Consider the following 21,352-nt stretch of genomic DNA (forward strand, 5'->3'; position numbering starts at 1 on the left):
TGTGACCTCGGGTAGCCCCGGGGATGGGAGGAGGCTGCGGAGAGGGAGGAGATCGTGTTTTATCAAACAGGTCTCAATAGAGTGACTTCATTTCCCACCCGCGGGCAGAAGTCAGCCCCGGGCAGGGACCCGGGAGCTTCCCAGCTGTTGGGCCATCGTGGCGCCCAGAGGAGGAGAATGAAGGGCTCGGGGTGTGGGGCGGGGGTGCCCGCTGGGCTGCTCCAACTGCGACTGTCTCTTTGGCTCGACCTGTCGCATGCAGTCGGATCCCGGAATCTTGGCGCCTCCTCTGTACAGTGGGAGCTTGGAGCGGCGGCTTCCGAAGCGCCTTTGGCTCTGACCCGCAGGGACTCAGGTCCTAGTCGGGAGCCGGGAACCGGAAACCGGACGGGAAACTGGGAGTCGAAGCCCGCGGCGCCGCTGCCCAGAAAAAAATGGCTCAAGTGTGTGGGTGGGTGAGTGGGGTGACTATGAGTAACGTAGCATAGTGTGGAGCTCCTCAGGGGTGACGCCCCCCTCCCGAAGTCCGGGACCCCTCGCCACCCGCGGAGAAGTGGGCAGAGCTGGGGTGCATGGGATCCAGAAAGCCCAACACACACGCGGACACACGCAGACATGGACACACGGATGCATTCCAACTAGCACACGGACACGCACACGTGCCCTCATATCTCCGCTGTGGGAAGGCGCTCCGGGAGCGCGGAAGGGTCCGCTTGCAAAAGCGCGGCGCCTCCCCCCGAAGCTGCAGTGAGCATCCAGCCCCGGTGGCGCCGTCTGCTCGGAATCGGACCCGCTCGGCTGGCAGGAATGGCTTAATCCGCTAGGGACGCCTCCGAGAAGTGTCCGTCTGCCCCACCAGCACGATGTGGCGGCTGTCATTCCCGGGAGATGTTGCCAGTCTCCAAAGCCCGGAGCCGGGGTGGTGGGGGCGCAGGAGAGCCGAGAGCGAGGTCACAGGGAAGCCCCGCGACCCGGGGTGTGTAGCATCTTCACAACCCCATACGGACATTGAAGAAACTTGGAGCGACCCCGCGACCCCACTTTGGAACCTGGGGAGGTAGCGAGGCTCTGCTCCCGGCGCCCCCCACCCGGCACACAGGTGTGGACGACTTGAGTCCTTGGCGACCCGGTCGAGGCCCGGCGAGTGTTCAGCCCAGCAGGGTGAGCCGAATTCTGTCCCTGGGGTCCGCCGTGGCCTCCCGTGTGCCCCATGTCCCGTCGGAGATTTGGAGCAGCACGCAGGTGGCCCATCCAGAAGTCCGGGGCCGCGGCCCGGCCCACCTTACTCTCCACACCCCGCTCCCTCCGCTCTCGGCGCCTTCGGGGAAGCGGCGCAGGCTGGGACAGGGGCGAGTGGGTAGAGGATGGTGCAAAAGATGCGGCGGCGCCGGGATTTGGGAGGTAGTCTCCCCCACTGCACGTTCCTGCGACCCCAGCCGCGCAGTGGGCCCGGACCGCAGACAATTAAACCGGGATTCCTCCCCCGCTGACGTCGCCAGCGCCGAGGCCCCTCCCGCGGTGGCATAAAAGGCGCGGGCTCCGCAGCGCAGGCGGCAGTGGGGGCCGGACAGCGCGGCGGTGCGGACTGCGCGGCGGAGCAGCCAGCAGCGCGGCGCCCAGAGCGCGGGCCGCCCGCGGAGCCCTAGCCGAGCCGAGCCGGGCCCGGAGCGCCGGATCCCAGCGCCCGCAGCCATGCCGGCTGGCCGCGCCGCGCGCACCTGTGCGCTGCTCGCCCTCTGCTTCTTGGGCAGCGGGGCCCAGGATTTCGGGCCGACGCGCTTCATCTGCACCTCGGTGCCAGTGGACGCCGACATGTGCGCCGCGTCCGTGGCCGCCGGCGGCGCCGAGGAGCTCCGGAGCAACGTGCTGCAGCTCCGAGAGACCGTTTTGCAGCAGAAGGAGACCATCCTGAGCCAGAAGGAGACCATCCGCGAGCTGACCACCAAGCTGGGTCGCTGCGAGAGCCAGAGCACCCTGGACGCGAGCGCGGGCGAGGCGCGGACGGGCGGCGGCCGCAAGCAGCCCGGCTCGGGCAAGAACACCATGGGCGACCTGTCTCGGACGCCGGCCGCTGAGACGCTCAGCCAACTCGGGCAAACTTTGCAGTCGCTCAAAACCCGCCTGGAGAACCTCGAGGTCCGCGCGCGCAGTGATTTCCCCACCGGCTCACGCGCCCCTCTGCCCTCCCCCACTTCCATTCCCGACCCTACCCGACACCCCCAAACCCGGTCTCGGCCGGGTGCGGATGCCTGGCTGAGGCCTCCCCAAGCCTGCGGGCCCCACGAACGGGCACTAGCCCGAGCTCCCTGCCAGGCCGCCCCCGCAGTCGCCCTGAGGGGACCGCGCCACCGGCCTCCCGGCACGGTCCCTACTCCACGCGTAACGATATGGTTTCCCCTCCGCCCTTGCACCCCCGCAGCAGTACAGCCGGCTCAATTCCTCCAGCCAGACCAACAGTCTCAAGGATCTGCTGCAGAGCAAGATCGATGACCTGGAGAGGCAGGTGCTGTCTCGGGTGAACACTCTGGAGGAGGGCAAAGGGGGCCCCAAAAACGACACCGAGGAAAGAGTCAAGATCGAAAGCGCCCTGACTTCCCTGCACCAGCGGATCAGCGAGCTCGAGAAAGGTAGTGGTCATGGGGAGGGGTGGGGAGGGGGATCCTTGCATCCTATCTCAGCTCCCAGGACCAGTGGGACCCGGCCTCTGGCCCAGGCTTCCTGCACAGCTCAGGTCGGGAGTGTAGAAGCCCTGAGCTCCTCCACCATCTCTACCTCAGGTTCTCCAGCTGATGTTCCTGGCAGGGCTGGGGTGCCCTGGGCTTGGGACATCTGGGGAAACAAAGTGAGGAAGGGATTGCCTGGGGTTCCTTCCCTGCTCCCCTACCACACTCACACACTCACAGGAATTTTTCCAAGTCTGATCTGTTTAGTCTTCAGCAACTTTGCACTAAAGCCATGGCTAGACCAAGTCCTCCCTGGCTAAGAAACCCTGGCTCTAGCCAGTCCCTATCCCCAGCAGAGAGCAGGGCATGGGCTGCGGCTGGGTCCTCCTGGTCCACGGCAGATCTGGGCCCTGAGCAGGCTTCCTCCCAGTTCCTTGCTGCCCTTGGCGTCCTTTAGGGATTTCCAGGTCCCCTCTCCCCAGCCCTGAGCACACTCCTGTGGTTTTCTCTTATAAATGACCCAAGCTCAGGCATCTTGCATGCTGCCCTACTGTTTCAAGTCGCCAACCCCAAGTCCCAGTCTCGCCCGGGTGCACGGATGAGCTTGAGAGGCTCAGCCTTGAAGTCGCAGAAATCAAACAAGGTTGTAAAAGGGGAGGCGGGGGGATGCGAGGCTGGGAGCAGGGCCACGTGACCCTTCTCAGACTGCAAAGTGTGCTGGATGGATTTAAACAGTGCCATCTTAAGGCACGTTATGTAACTGAAAAACAGATCGGGGAAGGGAGGAGGAAGAAAGAAGGGGGAGATTGGGGAAATGAAGAGCACCCCCTGGAGAGAGACCAGATCTGCTCCAAGGGCAGGGGGCTGCCAGCCTGAGACAGAAGGGGAACATGGCCAACCCTGCTCTGTTCCCTGACATCTGGCTTGGAGGAAGGGGGTGGGGTAGCTGACCCAGTAGGATGCCTTCTAGAAATAATTCTTGGCCTAGAGGGCCGGTTTAGTGCTGAGCTCCCTGGCAGCACCCCGTGTACACCCTGGAGCTGGTGGGTGTGTGTTCCTGGCTCTGGGCCGGGTGCCCATGCCCACTGCTGGGTTGGAATGTTTTGACTGGAATCAGTCACACCATGCCCAGGGTCATAGCCCCAGTGTGTGTGAGTTGGGACAGGGCAGATAAGCATTCCCTGGAGATGTTGCCGACAGACGGGGAGCTGGTGGCTGAGTATAAAGGGAGGCGATGGGGCCCTGAGTATGATTTTTCAGGAAACACACCGGAAGCTCGCCCTGAGAATGATTGGCATTGTCCTCAAAGCAGTCACCTCAGGGGAACATGGCTCTAGGGCCACCTTCGGGCTCCCTGCTGACCTGCCCTCTCTGCAGGGGCAGACAGAACTGCTTGAAGAGACTCAGAGGGGACAGCTCTCCTTCCTGTGGGGTGGATGGGATTCTGGAAACAGCCTGAGTCCTCAGGATGAATTGGCTGGGTCAGATGAGTGACCAGGGGCTGCAGTGTGTCCTGGCCTTGAGGGAAGTGTGATGGGCCTCAGGGGCCTGTTCTGAGCAGCAGCCAGCATCATGCAATCGGGTTGGGCTCCTGGAGGGGCTACTCTGAGGGGAGCTAGCCTCTTTCCTGGTGAGGAGACCCCCTTCCTCTGCAGCCACACCTTTGAGCAAGCATTGGTTTACAGGGTGTGCCCTGACCCACTCCCTCCCCACGCCACTGCCCAGCTCAGGTGCAGATACTTAGAGCCCCTTGTATACGGGCTTCCCCATCCCAGCCTGTCCACGGGGGCCACCATGTGGGAGGTGGACCCAGAGTGCAGAGACTGTGGGCCAGCTCTTTCGTTCTGGCCCTGTGCCCTGGGGCAAAGTACTTGACCTCTCTGAGCTTCGTTTTCAGCATCTACAGAACAGAGAGGAGTCTGCTTTGTCTGCATCACAGAGCCTGGTTGGGGGCAGGGGGGTTGGCAAGCCTGCTTCAGTCTGGGACGGGTGCTTTGTCAAGGTGCAGGTGTCGGTACTGTGTCCCGTCCTCTCCAGGTCAGAAGGACAACCGCCCTGGAGATAAGTTCCAGCTCACATTCCCACTGCGGACCAACTACATGTACGCCAAGGTGAAGAAGAGCCTGCCGGAGATGTACGCCTTCACGGTGTGCATGTGGCTCAAGTCCAGCGCGGCGCCGGGGGTGGGCACGCCCTTCTCCTATGCCGTGCCCGGCCAGGCCAATGAGCTGGTCCTCATTGAGTGGGGCAACAACCCCATGGAGATCCTCATCAACGACAAGGTAGAGCCCCCACCCTTCCTTCTGGCTTTGCAGGGCAGCAGGGTGAGGCCTCCAGGGCCCCAGTCCATGCCAGTGGCCGGGGCAGGTCTGGGTGGTGAGATACACAGCCTCGGGTGCTACTGTGGCCCCGAGAGGAGAGCTCACCGGGCAGGGCTGATGGAGGGGCAGGGTGAGGACTGGGAGAAATGGGGAGGGGTACCCTTGCTATTCTCCATGAACACAGGGAAGCTGGAACCCTCCCAAACAGAGGCCTCACAGGTGGGGGTGGAGGAGGAGGATCCAGGGGCCAATCAATCCGGCTGATCAAACCCTGACTCCCTCCCTCAGCTGGCCTTGGAGCTGACTTTTATCCCCCATATTTGGGAGGCCATAGATGCTTGGGGTGGTGGTAAGGGTGCTCCCAGAGAGTCCAAATCAATCCTGCTTAGCGCCCTGCCCCTGGGAGGAGGCCAGGTCTGCATGAGCCCTTGGGAGAGGGCACCTTTTCCCTCCAGGGAACCCATCTCCATCTTGGCCCCCTGCTAGCTGTGGGATTAGCTGTCAGCTCTCCAACTCCCTCATCACCATGCCAGCTTTGGTAGTTAATGTCTAAAACCTGGACTGAGAATTGGAGTCCAAGCCTTTGCTCTTGATGCCTTGCCCAGAGAGGGCTGTGCCTTTCTGGGGCCCCATGTCCCCAAGTTAAAAGGGTGTGAGGGTTCTTTTGTCAGCTGAAGCAGCCTCCCCGCCTGAAATGTTAGAGTGGGAGTGAAATTCCAGGTCAGGGGCTGCTCTGAGCGTTAAAAGGCATGGTGCCATCTCCCCTGGCATCTTTCAGAGTCTCTGTAAAAAGGCTGGGCGGGTTTTAGACCCAGAGGATCTGGCAATTAGAGATGGAGCATTGGAAGAGAGGAGAGGCCCAGAAAGCAGCAGTGAAGTCAGCCCCCAGGGGTGGCTCATCCGAGGGCAGGTTTTGTGGATGGGCCCAGAGGGAGGAGGGTGAGTAGGAGTTGAAGAGATTGCATATTCAGATGGATCTGGACTAAGCGTCCCATTTCCCTTGTGATTCTGTACTCTGTCAATGGATGGGCCTGACAGTCCCGAGGGGCAGGTGCTGCAATAACTCAGTAATGGCTCTTGATATTTACTGTAAATGCCTATGACTAGTAACTAGGTGAACTAGTAACTAGTGACGATCATTGATCCTGATGGTGCCCATTCCCATCACGTCCTGTATGTCATTCTCCTGCCCAGGTGGCTAAGCTGCCCTTTGTAATCAATGACGGCAAGTGGCACCACATCTGTATCACCTGGACCACCCGGGACGGGGTCTGGGAAGCCTACCAGGATGGCACCCAGGGCGGCAACGGCGAGAACCTGGCACCTTATCACCCCATCAAGCCACAAGGCGTGCTGGTGCTGGGCCAGGAGCAGGTACAGGCTATGGGGGCCAGGGACGGGGTGAGGGGGATGTGGGGGTGCTGGCTGCAGGGGGAGGAGCCCCAGAACCGGAGACTAGGCTGGAGAAAGGAGAGTGAGGGTGTTGGGAGGGAGGGGAGAGAGGCAGCAGGAAGCGAAGTGGGAGGGAGCTGGAGAGGGAAGTGGTTCCCCCTGAGAAGAAGCCGTGGAAGCAAGTGATGCAGCAGTTTGGGCAAAGTCCCCGCTCTAAGTGGGTGCTTTCAGGAAATGCGGGGGGGTGGGGTGGGGTGGGAGCTCTGTCTCCAGACTCTCAACAACTGCAGCAATGCTCTTTGGCACGGGAAGGCCAATCGTGCACTTAGTGATGCATAATTTATTTCCTGGAAGTGGTTTGTCTCCCATTGGGCACCCAGGAGGGAACGGCAGGCAGGAGAGCCCCAGGCCTTCTGTTCTCATTGGGCGGCTATGGCTGGCAAAGAGTGACATTAGAGTTTCCTGGGGAGAGGCAGAGAGTGTAGGGGAGGCCCCCAGGCCCTGCTCCCACGGTTGTCCATGGACCCAGCTGACACCCTCCCTCACTGGGCACCTCTCAGGTGCCCCCAGGAGAAACACTGCATCCAGGGCAGAGGAGGCCAGCATCACTGCTGTTCCTGAGCTCCCTGCAGGGCAGGGACTGATGCACAGCTGAGACAGACGTGCCCAGAGGTGGACGTGAGAGCCATACATGCTAGGGAGGCCCTCCTGTTAAGCACCCACCGCTCTGACCCCCTCCACCCTCACCCTCTGCTTTTCTCTGAAGGACACTCTGGGTGGCGGGTTTGATGCCACCCAAGCGTTTGTGGGTGAGCTGGCCCACTTCAACATCTGGGACCGCAAGCTGACCCCAGGGGAGGTGTACAACCTGGCCACCTGCAGCACCAAGGCCCTTTCCGGCAACGTCATCGCCTGGGCCGAGTCCCACATCGAGATCTACGGTGGCGCCACCAAGTGGACATTCGAAGCCTGTCGCCAGATCAACTGAGGCCAGGGGCTGGGCTGAGCCTCCGGGTCCCCGGGTCCCCAGCCCCCGCCCACCTCCCCCTGCTTGTGCGGTGATGATCCGTCGTCTCTTCTTCTCTCCCTTTCCCCCAGGAATGACTCAAGGCCATCGCCCTCGCACATGCGCACACGCACACAGCCTGGTCTCGTCCTCGTGCACGTGAAGCAGGCCCGGCTCCCATCTGCCGCAGGTGTCCCCTCTTCTCTCTAGGAGCCCGCGCTGTTTCTCAGGCATGCCCTGTTCACCACCGACACTGGCGGCTGAGACATTTTGAAAAATGCACACGTAGGTGAGAGGACCCGTGTGTGAGTGTGACTGTGTGTGTGTGTGTCTACAAGGATCTGTCTCTCAGGGGAGGCCTTCTCTTTTAAAATGAGGTATTCCTTTTCTTCTTTCTCTGTGGCTTTGGGAAGTCTCATGACTGGTCTAATCTCTGCACTTGCCAACTTTGGTGGCTGCCCGTGTGCCTTGGGGCTGGTGCAACTTCTCCTGCCATGCGTTCATCTTTGCAAACCTTTTTCAGAGCGACATATCTCTATATTGATAGAATAAATATCTTTTAGCGCTTTGTTAAAGGCTAGGGACCTCTCCAAGGAGAATTTGTATTTTGTCGTAGAAGTAAATTCTCTCTGAAGGGTTGAAGGCAGACCGTGTCCTGCGATGGCACCACATGCTGGGAGAGGGCAGAGGAGGTGGCACCAGCCTCAGGAGCCAGGCATCCTGCTGTTGACCTCTGAGGACAGCACTGGGCCTGGGAGGCTGGCCTGCCCACCCAGCGTAGCCAGCTCTGGCCCAGTATCCCATCTGTGGCCCTCAGCCTTCCCACCTCCCCAAACTCCCCTCCAGCGGCCAGCTGGTGACCCCAAGAGAGGAGCATCCCACCCATTGCCCAGGAAGCCAGGACCTCTGGACCCTTCCCCTTGGCCTCTGGCAGTGGACAGACCTTTTAGACCAGGAAACCCACACTCTGATTGATACCCAGCCATGTAAGGCCACAGCCAGTCAATGGGCCAGGTCCATGGTAACTCTGACAGCCATATTCTTTACCCAGGCTGAGGCAAGTCCAGAGACCTCTCCATGGAGAGCTAGGCATGGCCAGGCCGGGGCCTGAAACCCACTCCCCCTCTTACAGAGCTCAAGTTCTGATGCAGCCCCCAACCCGTCACCAGCTGGTGACATTGACACCCAATCAGTGTCCAGAAGCTTTGACATTTTTTCTCCCCATGAAAAACTAACATGTGCGTCTCCTAGTCCTTCCAAGGTGGGGAGAAAAGTGTGTGTGTGTGTGCGTGTGTGTGTGTGTGTGTGCATGTGCACGCACGCGTGTGTTGAATGAGAGAGAGAAGAAGAGCACTCAGACGGATCACGCCCAGGGGAGGGTGAGCTCCCTGCTTTGTTGCACCATCTGGGGGTCGCACACCCAAGGGCCACCTGGACTCTATCACCAAGAGTCTAATTAGCAAAAGGCTGGCAAGTCTTTCTAGAAATTCTACTGCACTGCCTGGCTCATCTACAGCTGCAGACATTTCTTCAGCAGGAGCAGGTGTTCTGTCTTCTGTTTTTTCCAGAGGCACCTGTCTCCTTAAACGCAGGTCCGTGTTGTGTCGGAAACCTAGTGCATCTGTGTGTGTCTGTGTTGGTGTTTCTGTGTCGGTGTCTGCGTGGGTGTCTGCACGGTACCCAGTCGCCATTCTGCAATGCATCACTCTCGTGCCGAGGGTGAGGTCCAGGTGCCGGGCTGCGTGTTGTGGTTCAACAGTGGCTTTTTTTCTGAGACCATTGTGCTTTGTCAGAGCCTGTCCGGCTGTGGCATCTGTGGATCTGCAGGGATCTTCTCGTTTGCATGTTCCTTGGGGCGGTGTGTCCCTTGCTTCCTCATTCTGGTGTGTGTTCCCCTGCCTGCATGAACTTCTCTGGTTCTGTGTTGTGTGCCCAGTGCCACCCCTTGTTCTGTGACCATCCATGTAGCTACTGAAAATGGCTGGGTAAGCAAGCCAAGGGTGTCGGAGGAGGTCACGGGAGAGACAGAGTCCCTCTCCCCCTCCCCACTCCCCAAACACACCAAGAAGTATTTTTAACGTGTAGGTTGAGAACAAGCCTAACATCGCCCGTGGTTGGGAGAGAGCGAGAGCTTGGAATCCCCCTCTAGACCAGATCAGCCCCACCCCTCACTTCAGCCATCTCGGAGCTGTAGGCAAGGCCCAGAGTGTGCTAGGTGCTCTCCTTCGGCACCTCCCACCAGCCCCTGCCGATCTAGCGATCTATCGGACCCCAGACCACCTTCTGCCCCAGTGGGCGCGGTGGGAGCTGTCCATTCAGGACCACAAGCCATCCTCTGCCCTAACTAAAGGTGGGCAGAGCACACCTGTGTCCCTTTGGCCTCCCCTCCCCGACCTGTTCACCCTCCTCGCCCCTCCCCTGATGCACCCATGGTGCCAGGGACAGAAGCTGATGTTTAACTCCCTCCCCCACCCCAACTGGAGCCTGTGCCAAGCCCCTGGCTCCCTCACTGTGTTAACACTTGGCACTTCGCCAGCCCCGAGAAAGGTAGATGACACAGCCACAAATCTAATCCACATAGTTTCCATCTACTCCTTAATCTGATTGATGTTCCCTCTTGCACTGAATAATACATGCCTATCTCAGGTAAGCCATTTTATAAAATAAGGAGATAAAAAAGCACTGTCGAGACAGTGTTTGCTTTTGCCGAGCTGGCGTCCCACAGCTCCCTGGGTGTCCGAGGCGGCAGAGCTACTGACAGAGGCTCTCCGGGCCCTCGGGGGCTTAGAGCCCACTTGAATCGTAAGCCTTCTTGCTTTTGATAACACAGTATTATTTCTCTTACTCTAGAAGAAAAAGTTTATTACCAAAACAAGAGTATTTTTATGAAAGAAAAGGACAAACCTATAAATTAACTCAACCTATATTTCCCTTGAAAATACTTTTCAGGCTCCGCCAAAACGTAGAACTGAAAGCATGTATTTTGGAAGAAAGAGATACATTTTGTATGCTTTCTGTTCCTTTTGTAGATTCACAGTTTATTTTCTAAGACTGCAAAGATCACTTTGTCACCAGCCCTGGGACCTGAGACCAAGGGGGTGTTTTGTGGGGAGTGAAGGGGAAGGGAGAGGCTGGCATGAGGGTCACAGTTATTCCAACGAGCTCCAGAGAGGGGCCACCTGTTCTCAAAGACATGTTGGGGACTGGATATGCTCTGGTTCCTTGATGGTGGCCCCTCTGTCTTGGAGCTGACTTGTCAAGTGGAATGAGTAGAGAACTTGATGGTCAGTTCCAACCCTGATAGAAGGTACTAGGGTTCTGAATTGTGAACATTAAGAAGATGGTATCCTTTGTAATCTTATGGCAACCAAAACGTGGCTTAAAGCAGTCATGGTTTCATCTCTTAAAACACAGTGTGTAAATTTATTCAACTAATGATGGGAAATGTATCACTTCCATGTACAGCGGACTTAAGTGCCATTTGTTGAAAGGGAACAAGTCATCGAGAACAAAAAAGCCCAATACTTAGAGTCCCAATTTTGTCTTACTTGCCAAAAAAAAAAAAAAATCAACAATGACAAAGCAAACCCCCTCTGGTTGATATTGTTATATTGTATATACTGTATAATAGGAAAGAGAATTGATGTATCTTACTTTTTCATTATTTGCTAACCAAAGCTGTACATTTTTCATATGATCCACAGCCTTTTGGGTATCTAATGGGTCAAAACCATGGGACCTGCCACCTCCCATCAGCAGTTCTGGAAATGCACTATTTCTACTGGTATTCTTGCTTTTTTTTCATTTTCTTGCTGAAATGACATGAATTGTTGAGTTTATTTTTACACAGTAAAGAGTGAAGAAAGACTGTGGTCTCCTTGGAATATCTCTTCTTTCCTCAAGCTTGCAAATGTCATCTCAACCTACTGGGTGACCTCAGGGGCCCTCCCAGGATATGCCCGCCTACCCATTGCCCTGTGCCCCTCAAAAATCCCACAGCCACCTGGTGATAGTGGACATCAGGTGTGGGGAGGGGGCCTGCCCAATTCACAGGTGCAGCCAACACCAAGGCAGAGAGCAGTGAAGTGATTCTGCAGTGTGTAGAGACCACACTGGGGCTTGGATTGCAGAGTATCTGCCTGTTTCTCACCTCATCTGCATCCCTACTCCCTCCTGAACCGATGCACTGCCCACAGCACACCTGGCTACAGGTCCCAGGTGGTCTGGGCTTGTCCTTCCCAAGCAGCCCTGCTCTCCTTTGCCACATCCCTTCTGACACATCCTTAGGGTTCCCAGGCTGTTTCCCTGCACTCAAGCAAGACAGCACCCCCAGGTTCACATAACAAGAAGATGGCTGATGTGGGAACCCTGGGCACTGAAAAGAACTCAGTTCCCTGGCCCCTCATGGGCCAAGCTAGCCACTGGATGGACATGGAGCTGTGGAGCTGTTCCCTTCTGTGGGATAAAATCAATGAGCATGAGTCAAAATAACCTGCCTGGTTGATTGGTCTCCCCCATGCCCCAACACACATGCATGTGCGTGCACACACACTCCACACACACACACACATGCTGAGTTAACAGATGGGACTTGGTCAGGACTCAGGAGCTGGAGTTTGGTGGGGTGTAAGTAGGCTGCCCATTGCCTGGAGTAGTACGTACAGAGGGAGTTTGGCCTCAGAGCAGTTGACCACTCACCCTGTTGACCCTGCAGTAGGAACCCCAGTTGGGAGAGAGAAACCCCTGCCAGGCTGAAGACCCTGGGCCTGTTAGTTGCCCTTGGTGTGCAGTGTCCACCTGGAGGCTGCACACGTGTGGCTGGGCCCAGGGTTATACTCAGTGCCAGCAGCTCAGGCCAACACACCACCTCTTTGCCTCCCACTCGCGCAAGTGCATAGTTATGTCTGTAATAACATCACTCTTACATTTCTAATTTCTATGAAACAGCTCATTCAAAACTTCGGTATTTTTACTATTATCAGAAACAAATTACTTTCCCCACTTCTCACACCTGATCTTGGCACATCAAGGACTGAATTTAGGGACTGTGGAGCAGAGAATAGCAGCTTTACAAGGAGACAGCAAATGGGAGCTGGAGCAGAGGGACACAGGCTCAGGATTTCAAAGCTGGAGAGTGTCTCCAAAGCCATTGATGCCAACAGCCCATCGGATGCATGAAAATGTTCTCAGCTTACACACTTCCAATGATAGGGAACTCACTATCCATAGAGACAGTCTGGCCCACTTTCAAACAGCTCCAGCTGGGAATTTTTCTTTTTTCTTTTCTATCTTTCATATTTCTTTTCTGTTGTGCCCAATTCCTTATATTGAGCTGCAGCTTCTATCCATCTGTTTGCCCACATGGAGACAGGCCCCATGTTTCCTAGGGTTCAACCTTTGTGGCTCTCCTGCACCACCTGGCTGACCTGCTATAGGGGCACACTCCTCCCACCCAGAAGCCCCCCAAGGGCAGCAGAGTATAGACCAATCCCTAGAGGGTCCTTGCTCTAGGAAGCTGGGGCTTGTGCATCAGCTGTGGGCCCCCCAGGGTAGGAGCAGCACAATTCAAGGAGTTCCAGCCTCCTCCATCTCCTTGTCTGCTCCCTGCAAGGCTCCCAGAGAATGGGCCTGTGCCCAGGAGCCCCCTCTCTGCAGACCTCCAAGGAGTACAAAGCCACCTGGCTCTGTGGAGTTAACTGCTGGCTGGAAACAGGACATAGGAGAGAAGAAAAGCGGTGGCTGTGGGGAAGTTAGAAAGGTTCTGCAACTCTTTGGAAGGCCTGTGGTTCTGAGCTCAGGACTTGGCTTCTTTGTAGAAACCAGATGCCCTGTAGAAGAGACTGGAATGCTCAGCCCAGCCAACAAGAGTCCCTCTGGGGGCTGGAGTCAGCCGGAACTGCTGCCTTGACCTTAGCAGAACTGCCTCCCTCCCACCCCGAGCCCTCACTAGGAGATTCTTTCCCATTCACAGCAGTTGGTGCTCGCCTGGGCTCAGGCTCATCAGCTGGCTTTGCCAAGGGCCCAGGCCCTCAGGGGTCTCTGTGCTCCACCTCTGGAGGTGCCCTGGCAGTGTTGTCAGCCTCCAGGGGCCATTGGCATCCACACTGTACATCACGCTTTGTGCCTGACTCGTTCCTAAGCTTTATCTCCCGTCATCCCAATGGCTACCCTGATGACAATGCTGAGTTTGCAGATGAGGAGCCAGCGGTGAGGCTGAGTGACCTGCTGAGTGGCAGGGTGGGCGCTCAGACTGCAAATCCCCTGTCTTTCCACACTAGCTATAGGTTCAGAATTCATCTGCAGAAGTCAGCACCAGGGAGGCCACCCCCTTGAAGAGGACCTGAGCCCATGACCCTCTAACTGGATCTGCTCTTCCCTCGAACTTCACTGCTCTGTTGTCATCCCTGAGCCCCCAGGTTCTCACTCACTCACATGTGATGCACATGGTGAGTTCCTGTGGCCTTGGATTCCCAAGATGCCCTTCCCCATGGAAGCAGAGCCTCCCTCCTCTCCTGATGTTCAAAGAAATTGTTTGTAACAGTCTGATTGTTTCTAAAGCCTGGCATGCTGCATGCAGTCCATGGGGTGGCAAAGAGTTGGACACGACTGAGCAACTGAACTGAACAGTCTGATCCTTAAAAACTGAAAATCATTTCATTTCGTGGTTTTCCCATGAAGCACACTTGGCATTTCCTGAGATTCACTCAAGGAGATGAACAGTGGTTTTCAAGGCCTTAGTTTCCCCTAGCATAGGAAGACAGGGTGGGACCAGGCAGTCTCTTCAGTCTCTTTGGACTCTCCCTGGAGCCCAGGACCAATCTGTGGGGACCAGCAGGGCCCTCTCTGCAGGATGCCTGATGTACCTGTTCCAAGACCCCTGCTTACATAGGGCACCTCTGGTCCCTGCCCCACCATTGGGCCAGCAGCCATGGGATCTGCCCTCAGCAGACTTTTCTTCAATGCTAACTATCCTTTCAGGGTCCTTCTTGTCCTCCCTCAAACCTTAAGACTACATGAGTTCTTATTTCTGATCACTGTTGGTGGACCTGGGTGACACTGTCTCCCCAGAAGTTTCTCAGCTACCATATAAATCAGGGTACACATAGGTACTCGGGGCAGGGGCCACAAGACCAGAGCCCCCTGCCATGATCTGGATTTGGCAGTCTCCCTTTGGGGACAGGGGAAGAGAAGGATATTGAGAAAATGGGTAACCACAACTGAGCCTTTAGACAAACAGACATACAGGAGATTGGCCAAGATGGCCAAGCAGAAGGACCCTGAGCTCACCTCCTCTTACAAGCACATCAAAATCATAGCTATTTGCAGAATAGCCATCAATGAAAAAGACCAGAACCTACCAGAAGAGATCTTCTACAATTAAAGACATAAAGAAGGAACCACACTGAGACTGGTAGAAAGGGCAGATCCTTGATAAAGTCCCAAAACCCTGGTGGACAACCCACAAAGTGGTGAATAACTACAGTGTAGAGATTCTCCCACAGGAGTGAGAGTTCTGAGCCCTGCATCAGGCTCCTCAGCCCAGGGGTCTGAACGAGGAAAATGAGCTCCCAGAGCCACTGGCCTTGAGAGCTGGCAGGGCTTAATTTGGGGAGCCCCACAGAACTGTGGGGAAAAGCGACTTCACTCAAACGGTGTGCACAAAATCTCTCATGCTCCAGGACCCAAGGCAAAAGCAGTAATTTTATAGGAGCCTGGGCCAGACCTACTTGCTTATCTTGGGGAGCCTCTTGGAGATGCAGGGAGGGTGGGGGGTTGAGGAGTGGCTCACCTTGGGGACATATCCACTGGTAACAACCATTCTTCGGAGCTCCTTCTACCACATGGATGTTAATGCTGGTGAGCACCATTGTGTGGCATCCTCCCTCTAGCTCATCAGGGCCAAGACCTGGCCCTACCCAAGAGCCTGTATAGGTATCAGAGCTGAGACACCTCAGGCCAAGCAACTAATTGGGTGGGAACACAGCCCCATCAGGGCAGACCAGATGCCTAAAGACCTCCTGAGTCCTCAGCCTCCCTTGGACACAGCCCTGCCCACCAGAGGGCCCAGAACTTGGCTCCACCCACCAGTGGGCAGGCACCAGACAAGAAAATCACCATCCCACAGCCTGCAGATACAGCCTGCCCATCAGCAGGCCAGACACTGCCCTGGAATCATCTGGGCCCCAGCCGTGCCCACGAGCAGACTAACACAAGGTTCAGGACGCCCTGGACTCTGGATCCAACTGTGTCAGGCTATCCCCCACCCCCATCCACAAGCACTAATGGTGTGACGCCAGCTCTGGAATCCCAGACTCCAGGACTTGGCTCTGTTTGTTAGAGGCAGGTACTAAGCCCAGGGTTAATACCTATCTTTATCAAATTATTCTAAAAAATTGCAAAGGAGACACTTCTGAACTCATTCTATGAGGCCAGTATCACTCTGATACCAAAACTGGATAAACACATCACAAAAAAGAAAATAGTACTGATAAACATACATGTAAAAATCCTCAACAAAATGTTAGCAAACTGAATCAAACAATACTTTTAAAAGGATATTATATCATGATCAAGTGGAATCTAACCCAATTATGCAAGATTTTTCAATATCAGCAAATCAATTAATGTGATACACCACATTAAGAAACAGAAGAATAAAAACCATATGATCATCTGGATAGATGCATAAAAATCTTTTGACAAAATCCAACATCCATTTGTAATAAAAAAGACAACTCTAGAAAGTGAGGATAGAGGGGAAATGCTTCAACATAATAAAGGCCATATATGACAAACCAACATCCACCAACATCATACTCAACAGTGAAAAGTTGAAAACGTTTTCTCTAAGATCAGGAACAAGACAAGGATGCCCAATCGTATCACTTTTATTCAACATGCATTGGAAGTCCTAAGCATAGCAATCAGAGAAGAAAAATAAATAAAAGGAATCCAAATTGGAAAGGAAGAAGTAAAGTTTACACTGTTCACAGATAACTATACGTAGAAAGCCCTAAAGATGCCACTAGAAAAGTACTAGACCTCATGAATGAATACAGTAAGATTATAGGATACAAAATTTATACACAGAAATCTGTTGCATTTGTATACACTAACAATGAACTATTAGGGAGAGAAATTAAGGAAACAATTTCATTTATCATTACATCAAAAAGAATAAGATACCTGGGAATAAAGTTCCTAAGGAGGTAAAAAACCTGTGCTTGGAAAGCTGTTATAAGACACTGTTGAAAGAAATCGAAGACAATACAATCAGATGGAAAGATGTATCAATACTATGTTCTTGGATTGGAAGAATCAATATTGCTAACATTATCACTCTACTCAAGGCAATCTACAGATTCAATGCAATCCCTATCAAGTTACCAATGATATTTTTTTCAAGAGAAATAACTGTGAAATTTGTATGGAAACACAAAAGACTCTAAATTACAAAAAAAAAAAAATATTGAGAAAGAAGAATAGAGCAGGAGGAATTATATTCCCTGACTTCAGATTATACTACAAAGTTACAGTAATCAAAAGAGAATGGTACTGGTGCAAAAAAAGACATATGGATCAATGGAACAAGACAGAAGGTCCAGTATTAAACCCACACACATGATTGATTAATCCACAACAACGGAGTCAGGCACATACAATGGAGAAAAGACAGTCTCTTCAATAAGTGGTGCTGAGAAAACTGGACAGCTATATGTAAAAGAATAACATAAGAACATTCTCTAACGCTATATGCAGAAATAAACACAGAATGGATTACAGACCTAAATTTAAGACCAGAAGCCATAAAACTCCTAGAGGAAAACATAGGCAGAACACTCTTTGACATAAACTATAGCAACATTTTTTTTTGATCTGTCTCCTATGGCAAAGTAAATAAGGGCAAAAATAAACTAATTAAACTTAAAAGTTTTGCATGGCAAAGGAAATCATCAACAAAATGAAAAGACAATCTACTGACTGGGAGAAAATATTTGCAAATGGTATGACCAGTGAGAAGTTAATATCCAAAATATACAAACAGGTCATACAACTCAACATCAAAAAAAGAACCCGAATAAAAAATGGGCAGAAAATCTGAATTGACATTTTTCCAAAGTGCACATGCAGATGGCCAGCAGACACATGAAAAGATGCTCAACATCGCTAGTCATCAGGGAAGGGCAAATCAAAACCACGAGATATTACTTCACATCTGTCAGAATGGCTATCATCAGAAAGAACACAGGGACTTCCCTGATGGTGCCCTGGTTAAGACTCCTCATTTCCGTTGCAGGGGGCATGGGTTCCACCCCTTGTTAGGGAACTAGGCTTCCCACATGCTGTGTGGTACGTGGCCGAAAAAACAGACAAACACACACACAAATAATAAATGTTGACAAGGTATGGAGAAAATGGAACCCTCTTACACTGTTGGTAGGAATGTAAATTGGTGTAGTCACTGTGGAAAACAGTATGGAAGTCTCTCAAAAAACTAAAAACTAAAAAACTAAAAATAGAGCTACTATGAAAAGTAGAGTGTCAGTTGCTTAGTCAGGTCCACTCTTTGTGACTCCATGGACTATAGACCCCCAGGCTCCTCTGTCCGTGGGATTCTCCAGGCAAGAATACTAGAGTGGGTGGCCATTCCCTTCTCCAGGGAATCTTCCTGACCCAGGGATCCAACTCAGGTCTCCCACATTGCAGGCAGATTCCTTACTGTCTGAACCACCAGGAAAGCCCCAGCAATTCCACTCCTGGATATACATTAAAAAAAAACAAACCCTAAAACTAATTAGAAAAGATGTGCACTCACAATAGCATTATTTATAATTGCCAAGATAAGTCACGGAAGCGATCTAAGTGTTCATCAACAGATGAATGGATAAAGAAGATGTGGCATATACTATACCCACACAGACACACACACACTGGAATATGTATATGTATATATATACATACATATATATATATATAATGGGCTACTACTCAGCTGTAAAAATGAATGAAATCTTGTCATTTGCAACAACATCGGTGGATCTGGAGGGCATTATGCAAGTGAAATAAGTCAGAGAAAGACAAATATTGTATGATACCACTTATATGTGGAATCTAAAAGATACAATAAACTAATGAATATAACAAAAAAGAAGTAGACCCACAGATACAGAGAACAAACTAGAGGTTACTGTGGGGAAAGGGGAAGGGGAAGGGCACAGCAGGGGTAGGGAATTAAGAGTAGAAACTACCATGTACAAAATAAGCTACAAGGATATACTGTACAGCACAAGGAATACAGCCAACATTTGATAATATCTATAAATGTCTGTTGCATTAGTCACACAGTCGTGTCTGATTCTTTGGCACCCCATGAACAGAGGAGCCTGGCAGGCTACAGTCCATGGGATTCTCCAGGCAAGAATACTGGAGTGGGTTGCCATGCCCTCCTCCAGGGGATCTTCCCAACCCAGGAATTGAACCTGGGTCTCCTGCATTGCAGGCAGATTCTTTACCATTTGAGCCACCTTAAATTGTGAATCACTATACTGTACACCTGTAACTTATATAATATTGTGCCTCAACTATGCTTAAGTTTTTAAAAATGGGAAAAAAAGAAAAACATACTCATTCATTCATTCATATTGAATACCTATTTCCTGAGCACCTACCATGAGCAAGCACCTGGGGCAGGTGCCCAGTGGGTGGTCTGTGGGCAGAAGAAGGCTCAGCTCAGGCACCTGGACCAGCTCCAGGCTCAGAAACAACGAAGGCAAATGGTGGGGGAGGATGGGGGAGGGTGAGGAGAGCGGGTGTGAGTTTGCATGCTTGTGTGCCTATAAGGCATTGCCAAGGAAGCCGTCTGTCCGCTGTTTGATTTCTGTGCTTCTCAATTCAGGCCAAGGTGGGGGGCCATCTGCTAAAGTGGGCACAGAGAAAACATTTTCGCTGTGCAGAAAATTGGCTTCTGAGGAGAGGCTGTGTGCTCAGCACAGAACCAGCCTGCAGAGGAGACGCTGGAGGCAGCGGGGAGGGCTGGGGTGCAGGGAGGGAGGCTCCACTCGAGTGATCTCGCTCAGGGCTGGGGAGATGCCCGTGCTCCTGCCCCATCCTTGTGAGGGCCCAGGCCCAGATGGTCAGTGTCTCTAAGGCATCAAACCCCTTCCTGAAACTTAGGGATCTTTGCCTGGGACTTGCATAGGGGGAGGGCTGTACTCCTTTTTAATAGCTTTATTAAGACATAATTGACATAGCATAAAATTTACTCATTTGAAGTATACGACTCAATGGTTTTTGGTATATTACATTACTAATTTTTAAAAATTGTGGTAAATATATACAACATAAAATTTACTGTTTTAACCATACAACTCATAGGTGTTATTATATTCACAGCATTATGCAATTATCACTATTTCTAAAACTTTTTAATCTACCCAAACAAAAACATTGCACCCATTAAACACTGACTGCCTCCCCCTCCCCCAATCCCTGATAACCTCCACTCTACTTTCTGTCTCTATGAACTGACCTATCTTAGGTACCTTATATAAATGAATCATACAGTATTTACCCTTTCGTGTCAGGCTTCTCAGCATGTTTTCAAGGTTCATCCATCTTGTAGGGTGGGTCACAATGCCATTCCTTTACAGCTGAATAATATTGCATCGTAGTGATAGACCACCTTTATTTATCCGTTCATCTGTTGGTGGGCCCTTGGTTCCATCTTTTGGCTATTGTGAATAGTGCTGCTAAGAATATGGGTGTGCAAGTGTCTGCTTTAGCCCTCCCTTTCAATCCCTTTGGGTGTATACCTAGGAGTAGAATCATGTGGCGATTCTGTATACAGGTTTTGAGGAACTACCACACTGTTTTCTACAGTGGCTGCACCATTTACATTCCTACCAACAGTGTACTAGGTTCCAGCATCGCCACCCACATTTGTTATTCCCGCTGTTGTTACTTGATGGTTGTCATCCTAATGGGTAAGGACTTCCCTGTAGCTCAAATGGTAAAGAATCTGCCTGCGATGCAGGAGACCAGGGTTTGATCCCTGGGTTGAGAAGATCCTCTGGAGAAGGGAATGGCAATCCACTCCAGTATTCTTGCCTGATGGGCTACTGTTCATGAGGTCTCAGAGTCAGACACAACTGAGTGACTAACACACACACACACACACACACACACACACACACACACACACCCTAATGGGTATGAGGTGCTATTTTACATGGATTTGATTTGCACTTCCCTAATGATTAGTGATATTATATCATATCATAAAATACTCATGATATATTGATTTTCATGTGCTTACGGCCATTTGTGCATCTTCTTTTCAAAATGTCTATTCAAACCCTTTGGCCATTTTAATATTAGGTGTTTGTTTTGTTATTGTTGAGTTATATAAATTTTGTATATATTCCTGATATTCATCCATTATTGGATATATGCCTTGTGAATATTTTCTCACATTCTGTGGGTTGTCTTTTCACTCTCTTGATAGTTTCCTTTGATACACAAAAGTTTTTTATTTTGAAGTCCAATTTATATTTTTTTCATTGCCTGTGCTTTTAGTGTCATATCCAATAAATAATTTGCTAGGCTAATGCTACTCGTTTTTGATTCTCCAGCCCCATGTAAACTAGTCCTCCCTGTGATCCTGTCTCATTGCATCCGTATCCCCTTAGCAGTGCCAGACACACCTGATTGGTCTGCACAGCTCCACATCTCCCCAACGCAGAACCCAGGCAAGCAGAGGTCGGGTCTGTTTCCTTCCTCCTAGAAGATCCTTCTGGCTAAAGCATTCTTGGTTCTGGTCTTTGCTCTTCAGAATTCTGGTTCTCTAAGAATCACAGAATGTTAGTGCAGATGTAGAAAGTGAAAAAAACAGCAGAAATTCTCTTTGAAATAAGGACTGGCTGCTTTCATGCACCAGTGGAACTGGTACTTGTCACACACTGGCTTGACTT

General features: G+C 52.1%; 2 protein-coding genes across 3 annotated transcripts in view; one reads left to right on the forward strand and one right to left on the reverse strand.

Annotated features, from left to right (window-relative positions):
- The window catches only part of ENDOV (endonuclease V), a 79,789-nt gene that overhangs the window by 23,113 nt on the left and 35,324 nt on the right, over positions 1 to 21,352 (reverse strand). The gene's annotated exons all lie outside the window — the stretch shown is intronic.
- Positions 1,559 to 11,250, forward strand: NPTX1 (neuronal pentraxin 1). The gene is made up of 5 exons (XM_061392631.1): positions 1,559 to 2,136; positions 2,420 to 2,627; positions 4,701 to 4,945; positions 6,179 to 6,358; positions 7,143 to 11,250. Exons 1-5 carry the CDS (start codon positions 1,693 to 1,695, stop codon positions 7,362 to 7,364), a joined length of 1,299 nt encoding a protein of 432 aa, XP_061248615.1. The 5' UTR covers positions 1,559 to 1,692; the 3' UTR covers positions 7,365 to 11,250.

The sequence above is a fragment of the Bos javanicus genome, chromosome 19 (genome assembly GCF_032452875.1).
Source record: "Bos javanicus breed banteng chromosome 19, ARS-OSU_banteng_1.0, whole genome shotgun sequence".
Lineage (NCBI taxonomy): Eukaryota > Metazoa > Chordata > Mammalia > Artiodactyla > Bovidae > Bos > Bos javanicus.

Excerpts from the sequence above, each read along its gene's own strand:
- NPTX1 (XM_061392631.1), top strand. The coding sequence starts at position 1,693 with ATGCCGGCTGGCCGCGCCGCGCGCACCTGTGCGCTGCTCGCCCTCTGC. Across the intron at positions 2,137-2,419 it reads CCCGCCTGGAGAACCTCGAG|CAGTACAGCCGGCTCAATTC; the intron begins GTCCGCGCGCGC and ends GCACCCCCGCAG. Across the intron at positions 6,359-7,142 it reads TGGTGCTGGGCCAGGAGCAG|GACACTCTGGGTGGCGGGTT; the intron begins GTACAGGCTATG and ends TTTTCTCTGAAG.